The sequence below is a fragment of the Nanorana parkeri genome, unplaced genomic scaffold (genome assembly GCF_000935625.1).
Source record: "Nanorana parkeri isolate BGI_ZX_2015 unplaced genomic scaffold, ASM93562v1 scaffold15, whole genome shotgun sequence".
NCBI classification, from domain to species: Eukaryota; Metazoa; Chordata; class Amphibia; order Anura; family Dicroglossidae; genus Nanorana; species Nanorana parkeri.
In genome coordinates, this window is record NW_017306283.1 from 4015492 (window position 1) to 4035117 (window position 19626).

Below are 19626 nucleotides of genomic sequence, written 5' to 3' on the forward strand. Positions count from 1 at the left end.
TTTTTCAAAATCAACAGAATGATTAAAAAGCAAATCAACCCCTTTACAGCTCCAGGATCCTGCAGTGCTTTGCAGCCCCTAGTGGGAAAGAGGTCAACCATGGGCAGCGGTTAACGTTAGCAGGTGAATTAAGAATAGTGGAGTTATAGTCAGCACTGCTTTGTAAGGCAGCATGGATTCATTCCGCTGGTCAATGGCCACAGCAATGACTCCGCCCTGTGCCTTCCAGAGGTTACTTCCATTCTGGCCACCAAGGGAGGAGCTAGGGGAGGCAGGTCTAGACAGGCTCATGAGAAGCTCTGGATTGGGTGACTGACTCGCATGCATGCCCAATAAATGGCACGCCCCATGCATATCAATGCCAACAGCAGCAACAATGCCCAAGAGGCATAGATTCCTCCATATTTGCGTGCCAATGTCCAAGTGCCCGCCTGCAAGACAAAACAGAAACCATAGCATAAGAACAGGTTCCTAAACATATAGGACACATAGATCTATATGTATATAAATTGTTCATATAGCGGGTATATGCTACAGATATAAGGCTCAAAATCACAAAGCTTTACACAAGCCTAAGGCACTCTATTTTGAGCCATGTGACTGTAAATTTTAAATCCCATTGAACTCAAATGAAAATAACTAAAAACACATTTTTAAATCAGTATCTTTATCCTGGTGTGTTGGCTTTGTGAACTGAGCCTGCAACCTTAAAAAATGGCAAATTAAAAATACAAAAAACAAACACACAAAATTAAAAAGTATTCATAGTTACATAGTATTTGAGGTTGAATAAAGACATAAGTCCATCAAGTCCAACCTATTGTGTGTGTGCATTTATGTTTGAGCTGGAGTGTCCGTCCGTGTGTGATTTTGCTCTTAGGCGTACCTGTACCCCTGTATGTTATGGTCTCCAAGGAACTCGTCCAGGAGTTTCTTGAATGATTCCACGCTCTTAGCTGAAATCACTTCCTGCGGCAGCGAGTTCCAGACCCTAACCGCTCTAACTGTGAAGAACCCCTTGCGCCCTGTGTGTTGAAATTTTTTTTCCACCAATTTTTGGTGGTGCCCTCTGGTCTCGGTTACGGAGCTAACCGTGAACAGTTTGTTAATAATGTTGCTGTCACCATTGACTAGTTTATACAAGAAAATCATATCCCCCCTTAATCTCCTAACCTCCAACGAGAACATATATTCTTTTCTGGAAAAATATATTTACCACAAGTCCAGCGGCCGCCAAAGCAAAGACGAATCCCATTAGGAAGCAGCAGACACATCTCCTTCGTGGGTACCTCAGTCCAATAGAGGAGCTGAAGACAGAAATAGATACAGTAAAACAAACGCTCATAGCTAGGTGCCAGCATCCTTCCCCATCCTGAACTAGCTTGTCATTCTCTGACACTTACACTTTCCGGCAGTGCGGGCAGCGTGCCAGCGTCCGGTCTGAAAAATCTGTCCACTGAGAAAAGAAGAGTGGATAAAAATAACCTTTTCTAAATGACAACGGCAAGAATACAAGACAGATGCAAAGGGCAGGGGAGAAACATACTACAGCAACAATAAAAGCACAGGAATATCTGCAGGATTACACATCAGTGTCACATGGTCTTTTATACAAATATACAAATATACATTAGAAAAAAATTATCTCTAATTTATGTAGACCACTAGGAAATCAGGCAGCACTTTGTAGGGGGTGCCATTATCTAGGTAGCCTGTGGCATCTCAGCAGCACCCCTGAACCTCTAGCGCAAACTTGGTTGGGCAAACTCCAGTCCTCCAGCTGTGGTGAAAATTCAAATCTCATAATGCATCTGCCTCTGGCAGTCATGCCTTTTGGCTTTGAGTCTTGAAATGCCTCATGGTATTTGTAGTTCCACCACAGCTGGAGGGCCAGAGTTTGCCCACCCATGCTCCAGCATCTCGGCAGCCCCCCCCCCCCTCCCGACCCTCCATCGACCCAGCAGCACTGCCGACCTTCCATCGACCTGGCAGCACCCCCGACCCTCCATGGACCCAGCACACTCCCCATTAGTAAAATAAGATTACACAGCTTGTGAGGCTTGTCACCAAGAAGCATTTTTAGGGTAAGCAAACATGTTTTGCTAAACATTCAAACACAATACTTTGTCATCATATTTAAATATTGCTTTTATGTGATATGGTCAAATACATTTGAAAACAAAGTCAGACTCTCAGCATGTCTTTTAATGTATTACTTTGACATCATTTCTCCCAGTTTTTCTATCAGAGCAGCAATTACATGCTCCGAATGCTGAGAAATAGGACTGCAGCTCGATAATTTTAACACACTAGACTAGATGCTTGTTGATTATACTGAAATATAAATGGAAAAAGGATTTATTTTTAAACGCATTGGATGCATGAAAAAACGCACAGAAAGCAGAGTTGCTAGTTTATATGTCTGCACATACTAATTTGAAAACATAACACAATGACCTGATCTGTGTGTATATATATATAGTAACTGAAGGTGTTCTGCACATTAGGCCTCATTCGCACCTAAGAAAACAGCCATCACTGGAATCTTGCGGATGGGATGAGAGGTGGTTGCGAACAGTTCTGGCAGATCAGCCCATACAAAGCAATGAAAGGCTGACAGTGGCCACAGCTGTTTACATGTAATCTCCCACAGAGGGATTACTTGTGGTTAGTGACAGATGACGGCCCCTGGATGCAACATGTTTGCCTGCTGCCAGCCTCTCATTGCTTTGTATGTGATGATTGACCGCAATTGTTTGCAACCACTTGTCATCCCAGCCACAAGAATTTGCTGGATTTCTGCCATTGTCAGAACTAATCACAGATGTAAATGAGGTCTAATTTGTAGTGTTGTAGAGATCCAGGAGTGGGTCACCTGATGTGACGGCATGCTGATAAATTGTTATATACACCCAGATGTGAACAGAATTTTTAATAATAAAGTCAAGATCCCTGTGGGCAGAAGAGGATCAGCCTTTTAAAAATGAAATGCCATTTAGGCAAAACACAAACTGCAGGAATATCAAGTAATGTTATATTCTCAGATTTCCATGCTTGAATTTCGTTTCATAAAAGCAATTATTTCCAGATGAAGGCTACAAAAATATCAACAATTCAAACAATATTTGAAACGACAAAATTACCCATACCAGAAAATTGTTCTTGCAATGTCCACAGATGACTCGTACTCCGACAGGCTGTGGCTCTGGGCTGAGAGGACCAGCATGGACTGGGCCAAGGTTGATGATTCGTTTACTGGTGAAATATGACAAGCATTACTTATTTGTTCTAAATTAATGATGCAACAGTTTATTAAATATACACTGCTGTGTGTTTACTAACTCCACAGCAAAGGAAGACAGTTGCAGCCTCCATCTTCTGTGAGATGTAATGATCCTCATTTCAGAGAATGTAACAGATATATTATATTGGCCTGAAGCATCCTTCAGAATATATTGTATACTGCCACTAGCAACCAGTGATCTGCAGCAACCAAAGATGAAAAGAAGAAGGAATGGAACTGCCAGTGGTGGAAGCAGGTAAAAACAATCAGGAATACAGTTCCCTTTAAGTGACACTAAACTCAGGAGTTAGATCTTGCAATGCATTCAAGTACCTTAATTATTAACATAAATGTAACTTATTTGTGTATCACTCGGCTGTAGGCCCTCAAATCATCTCTGAATTCATACCGACACCGTCCTTCCTTCTGGAGGGTGGCTACTTTTGTTCCCCATGGTCTGTGGGTGTTGTAAAGTAACCGCTCCAAGCTCGCTCCAGTGATGGACTACAATCTTATGTTTTGTTTACTAATTTGTATTGAGATTGATACAGCCGAAGTGATACACACATAAGATAAATTTTTGTTAATAGTTAAAAAGGTATTGAATGCATTTTTAAGATTTAATTTCTGAGTTTAATAGCACTTCAAAGCTTATGTAAACCCTAACAATAAACTTCTCTTATTTGTTCTTTTTTCGTTTGTTAAAAATATCACTGAACGGAGGGTTTTGCTAGAACTGTAAATGCAAAAAACAAAATACCTGTTGATCCTGCTAGCAATCTATTCCTGTGCACACTGCAGTCTTATGTCAAGCACTGTTATTAGCTCGGTCTACATTGCCCTCCAAACAACAGAACACCTTCCCCTATGTTATGAAGATGAGGAGAGGGGGTGATGTTCTTTAGTCCTAATACTTCCTGTCCTAGGATGACAATGATGCTTTTCCATAGCTAGAGTTATTGTTGTCACCCTAAGACAGGGAGTGTGTTACAGGCAAGTAACCAAATGAGAATAAAAGGGAGAAAAATGGTACTGCAAGGTAATAACGTTTTTGGTCTTGGGAGAGATACACTTTAAGAACGGTGCACATCGGCATCCATTACTTTTAAAGCTGAATTGCAGAATAACCAAAATATTGTCTAAATACAAGAGGGATGCATATTCTAACTTGAATCTTGGTGTGCTTTGTGTGATGCTTCCAGATCTGTGCAGTAATCCAGTGTAAAACTTCCTGTATTAAAGACCACTCACTGCTGTCCCCTCTCCTTGTGCGTAGTGACTGGTCTTGTAGATGGGCCAGCTTAGTTCAGCCCACAGCTCTGCTCTTTGCACAGCTATGATGCCACTACTACATTACACTGTGTCTAAAAGCATGAAAGTGACCACAAGCTTTGCCTGTTTGCCCACATAAATATTAGCAATATGTATGCATTCCTGTTTAGTTTTTCTCTCTCACTGACTATATAGATGAGAGCTCTGCACACCTGCTGTGGCCACTCGAAGTGGTCCCATTCTTCCTGTTGGATTTTATATTTTGGAGAGGAGGTGATGGAAAGGTACAGAGATAGGAACTAAGGCAGCCAAGTAATGCCTTACACAGAACTGTCCTCGTCTGGGATTAAAAGCTGAGAAGAATAGGGACAAACACACCGGTCAGAGCCAGAGGAAGCCCCTGGCTCAGTATTTTACTGCTCGTTAGCTTTTTCTTCATCAGACAGCTGCATACTGGGCAGAGAAACCTAAACAGATTCAGACTTTAGTTTCACTTTATGTCAGTGGAACGTTTGTCATCTAACTTGTATGTTAGTCCTAGTGAGTGTAGTATAAACAGTAACACACTGTAAATAACATTCCACCTGAAATGCACTCAGTTACCCTTCCCGTGTTGTTTGTTCTCACCAGTATGGCCTGGGGCAGGCTATCCTCTGGGAGGTGACTTTACAAATTAGCAGGCAGTTGCAGGGACAACGAACATACTTCTTCCCCTGGGGGGCATTCTTTATGGGCTGCAGGAAGTAGTAAACAAACATTAGACAGACTCTGGTGGGAATAACTCTTCTTATACTCTATAGCAGGGGTAGCCAAACTTCGGCCCTCCAGCTGTGTAGCAAACACAAATCCCATCATGCACCTGCACTCTGCAAGTCTTGCTTGTGGCTGTCAGGATCTTGCAATGGGTTATGAGACTTGTAGCTCCACAACAGCTGGAGTGTCGACGTTTGGCTGCTATGAAGGCTATTTAGTACAAAAAAACAGCATTATCACAGACTGTAGAATACAACTAAAATATATTCTCTTTGCCCCACAGTGAATGCTGCCTTACTTACTGTAGCCTCATTGCAGACTCCACATTTCACTACATGCTGATGCATTTTACCCTCAACATTGATGAGCGACTGGCAGACCCTGCATGTTATCATGGGGGCAGAGCCACTTTCAGGACTTGTCAGTGGTGAATAAGGTGGAGGGTCCTCGCTAGGTAACATGGAACCATGAGACGTCGGGAACACAGGAAATCCTGAAGATTGAAAACACAACAGAAAGAAATAAAGCAAATATTTAACAAGAAGAACAAATAGTTGCAAAATAAACTTTGTTTAACTAGCAATCCAGATATCACGAGAAGAGTGACTCAGACGGTGAGAGATCCCAGGAATGTTATCTGTGATGATAAAGGACACTTTACCTTTCACTACGACTAGGGGCAAGAACATATGACTGACACACCTAACATGCACAAACAGGTCACGTCAGATCTTTTGTCTGCTGTGATGCCCACACAACGGCCATTTATTCTGCCACAGTGTGCCGCTCTGCTGACCAATATGCTATATATAGGGAATGGCTCTAGTTAATAGTGAATATAGACTCTCTAACAAACATGTGACAGAAGATGATATAATAGATAGATAGATAGATAGATAGATAGATAGGTAAAGCATGGCTGGCAAGTGATTTGCCTGACATGCAATAAATTCACAGCATTCAATATCCCTGAATATGGCCATTAAAGTCATAAGACTGAGCTGCATTGCACAATTTTAACCATATACAGCACATGAGTCGTAACCGCATCAATAAAAGTATATTATACCTGTTGACAGCATTCATGGAAACCATTTTCACACTGTCAGAGCCCTACTGATGTGCTGAATGACATAACCAGTTTTGGATGAATATAATTAAAGTGTAGGCAAACCCCAAGAATGAACGTCTCCTATTTGCATCATTGTGGTCTGCTAAATATACCACTGAAAGTGTTTTGTTAGATCTGTTTAGCAAATGCAAAAAAAATGACTTATTGACTTCGCCAAAAATTGTGAGAACTGATAACTCCCTGTGCTCTCTGCCTGTTAACAAGGAGGGGTTGTGGAGATGAGGGAGAGGGGCTGAGGTGATGAGGGAGAGGGGCTGAGGAGAAGAGGTTATGGAGATGAGGGGGGAGAAGAGAAAGAGGAGAGGTTCTAGAGATGACAGGGGAGGAGATGTGATGGAGACGGGGGGCGGGTGGAGAATGGGGGTTATGAAGATGAAAAGGGGGCAGTAGATGGGGCGGTGGGGTTGGAGATTTGAAAGAGAAGGTAGAGGTAAGGCGTTATGAAGATGAGTGAGGAGCAGGAATGTGTTATGGAGAGTTGAAAGAGAGGGAAGAGATGAGGCATTATAGAGATAAGGGGAGGGGATAAGGAGGAGAGGTAGAGAAGAGGTCTGCGTTCTATGTAATCCATCAGAAATTAAATGGAAGGGCTGACACCACATGCTTAGGAATTCAGAGCTCAGAATACACTAGGCCATAAAATACTAGGCACTTTTGGATATAGAGGAGCATGTGACTTCCCTTCTCATGTGACAGTACTGGTGCTTGGTGATTGGCTCAGCACTGTCACATGGGGGTGGGGAGTTTTAGCTTGCCCCATTAGATCTCTGGCATATCAACCATTATCTTCCCGTATATGCAATACATTTGCAATGATAAAACATATTGTGTTTTTTTTTTGCCTTGACATACAATTCAAGGAGTGGGAGCATTTATGAAAAAAAACTTCAACCTTTTTTGTAACATTCACCAGCAATGCATTTGCAACTTTGTAAACAGAAATGGACACCCGTTGGCACATGTGAATGTATCTTATTGCACTCCTTCAGTCTTCTCTCAGGGCCATAGTGAGGCACACTCCAATCCAGCTGATTCCAATTGAATGTAGCCAATGCTGATTAGTGCCAATTAGAGGTACCCATTACATATTATTCCATAAGGACACCACGCCCCTGGTTTGATGGGAATCTTGCCTTCTTCACCTTCTCCCCACTTGTCCCATTAGCCAATCCCTTCCCTCAATAATAAGCCCCGCCCATCATGTGTGTGTGGGCCGCTGCTGTTCAGCAGTGCACACCAACTACTAAATATTGAGTGATGTGGGCGTGGCAAGGAAAGCTCGCCAGTACACAATATATTTAGTAGGCGGGGTCTTACCTTGCGGCTTGTTGCTGGGGGTGGGTCCAGGACCACCGTACGGAGGAGCAGAAGGAAGAGCACTACCTGGCGAAGGAGCTCCGGGGCCCACTGCTCCAACCAAGCCTCCTCCATCCCCGAGATCCGAGAGGAGAGGGGAGCGCTCTCCATCCGCCATGTCCCTCGCTCCCACCTATCACCGGCACACTAGTCTGCTGCTGCTTCTCCTGTCTGCTGACGCACTTCTCACTGCGGCTGCGCAGAGCGCTTGCGCAGAAGGTAGATCGGAGGATTCTAGAGTGCACATGCGCAGTGGAGGGTTTGCACGTCACGTCACGTGCTCATAAATTGCAAACAAAGGTCTCCAGCTCATGTGACAGTCACCTGATTTAGTGGGTCGTTTTTTTTTTGCTGTCACGTAGCTTCATTGTAAACACACAAAACGTTAACCTGAGCAGATCATTCTTTACAAAGAAAACATAAATTGCAGCTTGCCAGTTAATTGATGTGGTGACTGCATGTATTATTTTTTTTCAAGCTAAGTATACTTCCTGCTAGTACAGTAAAATGCCTTTTGATAGTTCCAGAAATCCATGGTCCTTCCTGTGCTCATCTATAAACTACTTAACAAGTGTGTAATATAGAGGAAGAGAGATGGAGCTGTTGGTAGTCCAAATAGGGAAGGAGGGGCAGGCAGCCAAGGATGACAACACTGCCCTTCCACAGGTACAGTACACTGAATGAACGTCACACTAGGACAGTCAATGGGGGAATTAATAAAAAACGGGAGCAGACAGAATCTGGAGTAGTTGGCCATGGCAACCAGTCAGCTTCTTTGTTTAATTTTCAAACCTTACCTGAATATACTGAAAAGAGAAGCTGGTTGGTTGCTATGTGCAATGCTCCAGATTTTTTATATTTATATATACATCAGATTTGTGAATTGATGTTCAAGTATCTGTCAGTGTGAAGGTCACAATTTATTAGACAGCCCAAGAGCTTTTTAAAAAAACGCTGAAGAGTAAAGCCCCTGATACATAGTTTACTAGTTGCTATGGGCAGCAAATGAAATAAATGTTCTCTATAACTAGACAACCAGGACATATAATTGATTTTATATTATCCACAAAGGGTTAACAGCACTCTCTCAACCCTGCAGCAGTGCCTGTACCTGCTCTCAGTAGTAGTCTATGTCCGCCCTCTCTGTGCAGCAAGTAGCTTCTTCCTCCTGAGGCTACTCTAGAGATCACATGACCTTCCTCCAGGTGGCAAGCCTCGTTCTGACGCTACTCTAGAGATCACATGACCTTCCTCCAGGAGGCAAGCCTCACTCTGAAACTTTACCCACTGATATCTTACTAAGAGTAAACGTTTCAGGGAGAAAATGCCTCTCTGGCGGACGTCAGGAAATAGAGACTGGAAAGAGAGTAGCTGGTATGTATTTTTGTGGGCTTGTGTTTTTTTTAAAAGTTGGTGCATGTCTCCAGCGCACTCTCGCAACAATACAAGCTGGCAACTCTAATCTCTCTTCCCCAGAACAGTTCTCTCTGCTGCACCAAGGCCAGGTTCCGCAATGCACCCCCCTCCCTGCCAAACTTGCAGTGGTTGGGGATCTTAGCGCTGCGGGTGTGGCGATGGGGGGCTTTTGTGCAGCAGTGATGCCCTTCTGCTCCTTGCTTTGGCGTTTTGCATGCGGCGTTGAGGCCTGCATGTGGGGGATGCTAATGTTTCCGTGCAGCGTTGGAGTGGGGAGTGGAGGGGCAGCACTGTCGGCTGGGAGCCCATCTTGCTGACAGTGCTGTACCTGCAGTGTGGAGATCTTTTATCACTGAGTAGCTGATGGAGATTTGGTGGAATCTATTTAATCATTTGAAGATTGGGGTGTTTACACCCTCTCCCTGTCCAGGCCATTTTTCAGTATTCAGCGCTGCGGTACTTTGACTGACATTTATTCCGTCATGCAGCGCTGTACTGAAATTAATTTTATACAATTTTTTGGGGACAGATAGAGCTTTCTTTTGGTGGTATTTATTCACCACCGGGGGTTTTATTTTTTACTATATTAAGGAAAAATTACCGAAATGTAAAAAAAAAAAAAAACAGTTTCCCCTATATTAACCCTTTCGCTGCCAAGCCCTCCTGAACATTTTTCAAATCAGCTGGCCAAGCCATTTTTGAATTTTCTATTTGGGGACAGATAGAGCTTTCTTATGGTGGTATTTAACCTCCCTGGCGGTATAATTATGTCAGGAATTTTGTACCAAAAGCGGTACAATTTTTTGCATGGAAATTTGTTGTTTATATTGTAGGCCTGTAATTCTTAGTAAATCTTAGGAATAACTCACCTAAATCTGTCCAAACAAGAGTCCAGTAGACATCCCAGTTATGATAAAGTTTTAGACCAGGTAGAAAACAGCGATAGTAAATTAGAACTACTTGCAGAATTGAGTGATAGCGATTCGTTGGAATTTCCCGCCGGCTGTGACGCCCGAAAACTAAACTAAAAGTCAGATACCGGCTTTTATTTTTATTTTCGGGCCGCGTACAGCAGAGGACGCTGCAGGCTCGCAGGGACAAGGTGAGTGTCACTTTTCTCCAACCCCGAGTCTGGCTCGGGGTTACCGCTCCTAGCATTGAAAATTCACCCCGAGCCAGACTCGGGATTACCGCCAGGGAGGTTAATCACCACTGGGTTTTTTTTTTTTTTTTTACTATATAATGAAAAAAGTACCGAAAATTTTGAAAAAAGACCTGCGTTGTGTTATGAAATATTTATTATTACCCAAATGTTTAGTAAAATATAAAAGACGGGGTCATGTCAGGTAAATAGACACCAAACATGTCAAGCTTTAAAATTGCGAGCACCCGCAAAATCGTAGAAAACTACCATATCCAAAATTGGCCATAGGTGACGCTTCAAAAGCTTTTACCGCTCATCAGTTTAGTGTTATCAGTGATTAATGGCCCTAGAATTATTGCTCATGCTTCGACGTCCGCGGTGATATGTAACATGTGCGGCGCTATCGTCATTTTTGCACATAGGTGCACCCAACGCATGTTTTTGGGGGGAGGGGACTTTAAAAAAAAAAATGTGTGTGGTTTTTTTTTAATGTTACTTTAATTTTGTTTTGTAACTTTATTTTGTTTTTACTTTTTTTTTTCCTCTTAACGTTATTGCTATCACATAGGGGACTAAGAATGCTCTATGTGATATCTCATTTACAGTGTTAGGTCCTCTTTATGGAGACATCAGTGAACTCTAAGACCCCTAATGTCATCTAGCGACCCACAAAGAAGTTAATGAAGCAGAGACCTGCTTCACCAGTTTCTCTCCAGCTTCTATTGTCATAAAGTGACCACTGAATGTGGAAGTGATGTAATATACATCACTTCCTGCATTCAGAGAACGGGTAGGAGTTCAGAAGGCGGCCGTGTACTGATCTCCCTCCAATCTCCGGTCACAGAGCCGCCGCGCTGTTTCCGAGCCAGCACCGGGTGCTGTGGAGCTCCGGTTCCGGCTAAGAGGGGGCGCACTGAGCAGCACCACATACAATACATATGTAAACACTGACAAGCTGTGCCGCCCTTCTACTCCCTGCTGCCCCGAGCCTATGGCCTCGGTGACCTTGTGGGGAATCCGGCCCTGGCTGTCAGGCAGGTCTGGGTTTAGTCTTTACTTTGAGTACAAGGAAGACTTTTCCATATATGGCAGATAGCAGAGGTGTAGAGCAGAAGAGGCACAAGGCTGCACAATTAGATGGTTGCGCTTTAGAATGTAGAGGGAGAGGTGGCTTCAGTGCTGGCTGTAGCTTCCCCATAGGAATGCACATAAATTGGGCTTCAGTCTGGGGTGGAGCTACAGCACAAGCAGGAAAGAAATGTAGTTTTATTTCCTACTGCACAAATCTAAACAGGACCAACTGCTATGTGCACTTGGTCTCCTGGGGAATTCTAGAATAATTTTCACTCTTTCTTCTGGTGATAATTCTTCTTTAGAGAATAACTCCAGGCAGACTAAAAATGAACCCTTTCAGTGAGGGGGTAGCCCCATTGCTCATTTTGGTCTAGGGTCTTAAATAATAAAATATATATTCACCATTTCCTCAGTCCTGCATGGCTGCTAGACTGGTCCCTGTAGCCTCGCTCTGGCGGTCTAATAACCCAATGAGTCATCATGTCGTATACAGTGTATTAGATGTGAGGACTCCAAGGGACATTTCACCGCTGGTGAAACCAGTGTTTTACCAGCTTACTTATATCGTCAAAGTGATTACCCTGTCCACAAAACAGATTTTCATGCATCTAATAAAGTGTAAAAACTGTATCCCATCTTCCTTGAGTTGATTGTATCTACTCCAAACAATGCATTTGAGTCTTCCACAATACACCGCCACATGTATTAGGACTGTTCTATTAGATGAATTAAAGGTCTAGTATCGCTTCAATGAACTAACAAGAATCTGGAGCAGTTGCACAGAGTAACCAATCATCTTCTCTCTTCAGTTTGTTTAGTTCAACTTTGAAAGTGTCCAGATTCTGCTTGCTCCGGGTTTGAGAAATTCCTCTCATTGTGTAATACTATAGACCAGCGGTTGCCAACCGGTGGACCGGTCCACAAGAATATTTTGGTGGTCCCCGGGCCCGTCCGATGCCGTGCAGGCTGGGCCGCCATTGAAGCGGTGCGGAGGCTCCGGGGCTGCCTCACTGACTCAAGCAGTGGCTGTCACAAGGAATGTGCGGCTCTCAGTACAGTGCAGGCTCTATATACACACACACTCACAAACATATATATATATAGATATATAAGGACTATATTTTCAGCCAGGCAACTTCATGTATCGTTTTTTTACTATGAATATGCCATATTCTGGGATAGTGGTTGAGCCATGCAAATAATTCTGTTATGCCCCTTGGCCAACTTAACATCCCAAACTGCTTGTACATAGCACAGATACAGCACTTTATTCCAAGCTGCACACAGTTGTTTCCTGTTTGTTGGTTATCATCAGTGCAGTTAAACAATGTCTTTTGTGAAATGGGGCATGAGGACAAATGAGAAGGTATAACCGGGCAAAGAGCCTTCCCCATAATGAGGCAGCCTAGGGTTTGCACACTCCCACACACCATACAAGCGATCGGGTGAATCTATAGCTGGCCAAATGCTTGTATGTAACAGGCATTGCCAGCTGTAACAAATGGTTACAGTGTCCTGCTTGAGCGTGCTCTAGGGGTGTGCACGAGCAGAAAAAAAAGATATTTATTTATGGCAACCCGCTGTGAAGTGCCAGCCATCCATCTGTTTAATTACAACAGGCGGACAGCAAGCAGTTAAAGGTAAACACTGTAGAAGTATCACAAAATATGTTCTTGCTGAAAATACACTAAAGTTTTAAAGGAGAATTATGGGGTTAAGGCTTTTCCCCATAGTTCTCCTTAGGGTAACGGGAGGACACAAAGTAGCGTCCTCCCGTCACCCTAGGCTCAGTATACTGCGAGCTGTAGCTCGCGGTATACTGAGACGCCGCAGCTGAAGCGGATCCCGACAATAATGCCAGGATCCGCCCAGCTGCGTGACTGACAGCTGGCTCTGCCTATCTAGAATCAGAGCCAGCTGTACCCGCCCCCTCCCCCATCCGTTGCACCAGTCAGCGCTGGCGGAGCGGGGAGGGGGGAATCCAGCCGTGACAGGATCGAGAGGTGAGCGAACGCCGGTATGTGTTCGCTCACCTCCCGATCTACTGAGCCGACCTGTGACAGTCTCATTGTCACAGGTCGGCTAGAACTATGAGGTGAGTGAAAAGCACTCACCTCATAGTTCTCCTTTAATATAACACTATTCATTACCAGAGGAATTCAGGGAGCTGTCCAGTGCTGATCCTGCATGGTTAAAGGATTGGTGCTGGTAGCTTTATTTTAGGAAGCAACGGGCATTGTTGATTGAAGCATTATGCTGAGGGCTTGTTGGACCACTGGAGACCCTGACTGCACTCTCTGTCTCAGGGCAGCAGTCCAGGTCTCCAGCATGCTGCTGCCTGCTCCTTACAGTTTTAAGCATGCATACCTAATAACCCTTATTAAAAAAGCCAAAGTCTTTACTTATGTGCAGCCTGAGGGCCCATCCAAACTATGGCATTGTGGTAATGGTTACAAAAGGGATTACATATAAAACATTATATACTTTTATGTATACTTTTGTTTGCCTGTGGGTCCTTTTTATATATGAAAAACCAAGACAGAACTGAAAGTGAGAATCCAAGATTACATTTATAACTAAAAAAGATCATTTTTGTAGGTAACCAATTCTGGACGTTGGGTGTACAGGAAAAGTCCCAAGATCTAAAGTAGCATTTCTCAACCTTTTTTTCAGTCAGGGCAACCAATCAGCTTCTCTCTTCAGTTTGTTCAGTTAAGACTTGAAAATGAAAGGGGTCTATTCACAAAGCTGCCGAGGGCAGCCGAGTGAATGACCGATCAGAAGTGAAGTGAGCCGAACACTGTTCGGCTATTCACTTCAGGCTGGTACGGCTGATTTCAGCCGTATATCGGCTGAAATCAGCCGTACATCGGCTTGCTTCGTGTGGCTTCGAAACAGCCGAACATGCTCAGCATGTTCGGCTGATCCGAAGTGCAGAAGGAGTTCGACTCAGCCGATCCAACATCTGGATCGGCTGAGCCGAACCTCCGGCAGGCTTCACACTGCTGTTCGGGCTATTCTGAAAGATCCCGAACAGCAGTGAGAGAATAGCCGAATGCCGCCGAGCGGCATTTGGCTCGGCTGTTCTGCTCGGTCCCTCAGAGGCACCGAGCAGAACAGAAAAAGAGTGAAAAAAGTAGAAAAAAGTAAATAGAAAACGATTGTGCAGAGCTAGCAGTGACAGCTAGCTCCGCCCAATAGTTTCCTATTGTCCGGCGGCTCTGCTGCTGTAAAAAAAAAAAAAGTTAAAAAAATGTAAAAACTCTCCCTGGGGCCCCGGGAGCCCCCCGCTCCTGGCCGCCAAGGAGAGAAACACAGCTGTGTCTTTTTTTCTTCATTCTGGCACGAGCGATGTCAGAATAGAGGAAAAAAAAAATTCCCATTCAAAAGCATTGAGAGTTTACTATTGGCTATTTCAATTTGCAATAGCCAATAGTAAACTAGCATTGTTCCCGCCCTCTGCTGGTGGACCTGGTGGGGAACTGCAAAAGAGGGCGGGTACAATGCTAGTTTACTATTGGCTATTGCAATAGAAATAGCCAATAGTAATGTCCCAATGCTTTTGAATGGGATTTTTTTTTTTTTCTCTATTCTGACATCGCTCCGTGTCAGAATAAAGAAAAAAGACACAGCGGGGTTTTTCTCCTTGGCGGCCGGGAGCAGGAGACTCCCGGGGCGCCAGGGAGAGTCAGATGCTTGGAGATCAGTGTCCCTGGTTAGCAACCAGGGACGCTGATCTCTCTGAAAGTGGCCGGAGCCAGCCGTAAGATCACGGCTGGCTCCGCCCAGCTGTCAGAAGCAGGCTGTCGGCCGGCCAATGGCCGGCCGCTCGGCCAGCTTCGTCTTTCAGCACGGCTCAGCGCTCGACTGAGCCGCTCGGCCGTGATCGGGAGCTGTACGGGCTATTGTGAATAGCCGTACAGCACCCCCTCGGTTCTCCTGAACCGAAGGGGTCCTGGTGCCGAAGCTAGCCGAAGGATCGGCCGAAGCTACGGCCAGATCCTTCGGCAGCTTTGTGAATAGACCCCGAAAGAGAGAAGCTGATTGGTTACCATGCACAGCTGCTCCAGATTTTGTCTGCTCCAGTTTTGATAAATTCTCCTCACAGTGCTCTGCCCCAACTATAACCACTTCACCAAAGGTTTGTTACCGAAGTAGCTCCTATGTGCATGAAGGATTTAATAGCTGTTACAAACTTTCTTCAAAAATATGTTGTGTAAATATTGTTACATTTTATGTAGTTGAAGCTTTCATCAGCTTCTCCTCTGATTTGCTAATAAAGTGAGCCTGACTTACTAAGGACTTGCGCACATAATAGCCGTAAAAAAAAATCACTGATCATCCACGTTGGATCTTGCTGGCAGAGACTGGCTGATCCTAGGTAAAAAATGTGGAAAACTGTCTGTAAAGTGCATGCGTTTACACAAGTATAGATGCGTAACTGCCCTTGCGCATAAAACATCTGTAAATTTGTTCTGTTCTTCTACCACTGTTTTCAATCTCAATATTTAAATGTATGCATGTGCGCAAATTCATGCTTTTACATGTGTGTGTGTGTGTATATATATATATATATATATGCATACATGCATACACGTGTAAAGTACTGACCTTGGATGCACATTGTCCCAATTTGATTTTACAGATCTGAATGCAGTGCAGGTTTACCAATCTTTACACAGCTGTGTACATGGGCTCATAGCAATCAATACATCTAAGTTCAGATCCGTAAGGGATGAAACGCTGCACTGATGAAAACAGTCCATTTTTTTGCAGCCTTCTGCATGAGCTCTCATCACTGAAGATTCACTTCATTTAACCGATCATGTGCAGATTAAATAAATGAAGAGACGTTTTCTTTTTATAGGAATTAAAGTGAATCTTGAGACAATTTTTCGAGTGTAGATTCTCAACTCCTTTAATAAATCAACCTCAGTATGTCAGCTTGAGTTAATCCAGAAGTGATTCTTTAATGTTAACCCTTTTGTTTGACATTGAAATGCAAACTTTTATTTTCTATTTTTCTGCAGTAACAGTATGCTTTAAAGGAGAATTATGAGGAGAGTAAAATGCAATTAGAGCCGACGTGTGATGCTGAAGCTGTCACACATTGGCTTTATAGATCGAGAACTGAGCAATCACATACCACTGATCACTCAGTTCCCGATCTTCTCCACACAGGGATTCCCTCCTCCCCTCTCTGGAGGGACAGACATAGGAGGGGCGGGCACATCTGGCTCTGTATATAAGGTCCCATTCACATTTGCGAATGGGGCCGATCGCGTGAATCTCAAATTCTTGTGTGAGAATCATGCAATCTGCTGCAGGTGGAAGGAGCTGTGCAATACAATGGCAGCTGTCACTGTATTCATCAAACCTGGTTCACTGTTTCCACCATTATTCTTTTTTTTTTTTCAATTCCCTAAACATCCTGGTGCATACCCCAGATTGGGAACAACTGATCTAAAGCAGACTGGTATTCTTTAAGGTAGTTGATACAATATTTTCCTTCATATCCAAAATATAATGCTTGTTTTGTCTAGGGGGATCTAATAGAGATAAATCCTTATCCTACTCCAGAGCACTCTGATCCGTTGCTTTCCAGTGTAGGAATGTGAGATCACCAAGTCCACTGGTGAGCTTTAAAGCAGAATTCTGGGGGGAAAAAAATCTTAACCCTTATCCCCGCTTAAATGTTATCAAGGTTCAAAAATAACAAATATATACTCACCCAAACCTCGGACCCAGCTGACTGTGACATCGCTCCCTCCATCTTCGCTCCCCTTCTGTTGCAGCGATGTTATGTACCTGGGAGTCCTCACATCCAATACAGAGTGTATAGAACATGATGACTCGGGGACCTGCGGCGGAGGGGACTGGTCTAAGAGCAAGCCAGCTCTGAGACTCAGATGAATATAGCTTTAACTTTAATTTTTAACCCTAGACAAAAACCAGCACTTAACCCTTGCAGTGAGGGGGAATTTGTTTCCGTGGAGTACTTCTTTAATTGCATGTAATGTCATCAGTAACATAACTGCCCCCTGGCAGAGACTGACAAGAAGAGCCGTTTTGTGGGACCACTTGTCTAAACTGCAACCACTAGGGAGGAAGACTGCAGGACTGTGGAATAAGGCACTTAACCCTGTTAGACCCTCCTCTTGAAAAATAAGCATTATTTTCTGAATCTGCTGGGGGCTCATTTATTTTAGCCTTTCATTAAATATTATCTTTTTAACCTATCAATCTGTTAATCTAATCAATCGATTTTATACGTCTAATTATTCTGTCTGTCTATAGCATTTCGAAGGTCCCCTATCCCAATAGGTAACATGATGACAATAATGTATTATTCACGAGAAGCATCTGACTCCGGAAAAATGTCTCCTTCAGAGAGGACAGAAAGTTCCCGTCGCATTCCTCTAGTAATGAGGAAATCTCATCAGTGATTGGTCGGTAGAGCTGCTCGTCGTGACGTCAGAAACAAGCGTCTTCGAGTTCGGGTCCGATGGTAATCTAGTCTCGGTGGGAGCTGCAGCTGGGGTAAGCCGGGATATCGGTGTATGGCGGGCATGCTCGTCTGTTCTACCTGGGCAGACATCTGTATTGGGGGTCTATAATGGTTACCTTTTCACTAGCCACCTCTACTCCACTTTATTTCCTGGATTGGTATAAATCATTGGAGAATAACACTACAGTAAATATTTGGCTCATTTCCACAATGTTAAGCCTTGTTCAGGTGGGCTGCAGTCTCCATCACCTTCCACTGCGGGTGGTGGAGCAGCGGCTGCCCAGTGTCCTGAAGACGATACTGCCACCTTTAATCCTAATAGGGATTTTCTTTTGCAATACCAAGCTGCAACCGTGTGCCCATGTGGTTGCGTCCTGGTCCCATGCAGTTAAATTGTTGCGTTTTCCAAGTGGCACCGTCTGTCAAACGTGACATGCTGTATGTTTTTTGCCATGGCGCAGGGCATCTTGGCCGTGGCAATGTATGCAGCACTGTGTGGCTGCGGTGCTGACATTGCAGCGGTAGAGGGTGGTAAAACCACACATCAACTGCGCAGTTTTACTGCCCCCTTACCGCCTCTGTGTGCAAGGCCTTAACGCTTGGAAATGGTAAATAATTGCTTGCCAGTGCAGAAAAAAATGACACCACCAATGATAGGCAGGCCACAGACAGTGAATGGTTTGATGGTCATCTGTGCCAATTTGTCCCCACCCAGCAAGAAATCCATCAACAGCTCACTCCTGATCACCTCGATCCTCTGTGTGCCTGGGACTGCTAGAGTGGGGATCAGGATGGAGAATGGGAGAAGATTGGTTTACTTTGAACTCTCCTCTATGCTGAACCCGGAAACACTCCGCTCTGAGCACTTCCAGGTTCAGTACCATCAAATCACAGAATCAGCATCACGTAAGCAGCAGATTGGGGTCTCTCATAAGCACCTCTGGCACTAGAAAGCTCTCCAGTATTTCTGCAGAAGCTGGAGGGCCCCAGAGAACAGCTGAGCACAGTGCCAAGAAAAATAGACATTGGAGAGAACAACAGTAAGTATTGCTTCCATTCAGGGTGGAGAAAGTAATACAGAATTCCGGAGTCAGTCTGCCCAATCACTGAGCTTGCAGAAGATTTTTAGGAGCCAGTTCCATTGACACCTAGGAAACCTAAAAAGTTAGGCGCCAGCACAAATTTCTAGGGGCACATTGGCCACCTGGCTCCTGGGATTTGTCCAGCCTTGCCTTACATACTCTGTGAAGCTGATATAACAGGGGGCAATATTAGGAATATATTACTTTACAGCTTGTTGGGTCCTTCTGTAATGGTGTGTGATTATCTCTGTGCTTTACATCCACCCTTTCTTCCTCCATTCCACCATATTATAGGATAATGTCTGAATGAGGAGCTCCTGTTAGAACAACTGGAATACCTCTGACAGGCCACATACACACAAAAAAACATTGTTTTGGAAAGCTGCACACATTTTTCTTTCATTTACACTCGGCTGTAAGGCCCCGTTCACACCAAGGTGGCATTGTTTTTGTGTGTTTGTGCGCGCGAGTTTGGCACTTGTGCGCGCACATGACGACACACGTTTTGACTGGCAGCTCAAGAAACATTGCGGTCAATGGACAAATGCGCACGAAAATGTGCAACAAGCTTCTGCTGCGCATTTCCATTGAGGTCTGGGGGGGGGG

At 44.2% G+C, this 19626-nt stretch overlaps 2 protein-coding genes across 3 annotated transcripts in view; one reads left to right on the top strand and one right to left on the bottom strand.

Moving 5' to 3' along the window:
- On the bottom strand, window positions 1–8055 carry TMEM55B (transmembrane protein 55B). Of its 2 annotated transcripts, none has more exons than XM_018558517.1 (7): window positions 7791–8055; window positions 5611–5801; window positions 5183–5289; window positions 3150–3255; window positions 1404–1456; window positions 1217–1307; window positions 1–431 (listed from the first exon to the last, which is right to left on the bottom strand). In XM_018558517.1, exons 1-7 carry the CDS (start codon window positions 7912–7914, stop codon window positions 288–290), a joined length of 816 nt encoding a protein of 271 aa, XP_018414019.1. In that variant the 5' UTR covers window positions 7915–8055; the 3' UTR covers window positions 1–287. The 2 variants fall into 2 exon arrangements, with proteins under 2 accessions (XP_018414019.1, XP_018414013.1); XM_018558511.1 differs by having other exon boundaries at window positions 7758–8048.
- A 2352-nt stretch (window positions 8056–10407) lies between these two features.
- The window catches only part of EMC4 (ER membrane protein complex subunit 4), an 18698-nt gene continuing 9479 nt past the window's right edge, over window positions 10408–19626 (top strand). The window contains exon 1 of the mRNA XM_018558615.1: window positions 10408–10413. The gene's annotated coding sequence lies outside the window, so the exon portion shown is untranslated. The remainder of the gene's footprint in view (window positions 10414–19626) is intronic.

Excerpts from the sequence above, each read along its gene's own strand:
- TMEM55B (XM_018558511.1), bottom strand. The coding sequence starts at position 7,914 with ATGGCGGATGGAGAGCGCTCCCCTCTCCTCTCGGATCTCGGGGATGGA. Across the intron at positions 3,256-5,182 it reads GCCTGCCCCAGGCCATACTG|TAAACGAATCATCAACCTTG; the intron begins GTGAGAACAAAC and ends ATATTTCACCAG. Across the intron at positions 1,308-1,403 it reads TGCCCGCACTGCCGGAAAGT|CTCCTCTATTGGACTGAGGT; the intron begins GTAAGTGTCAGA and ends TTCTGTCTTCAG.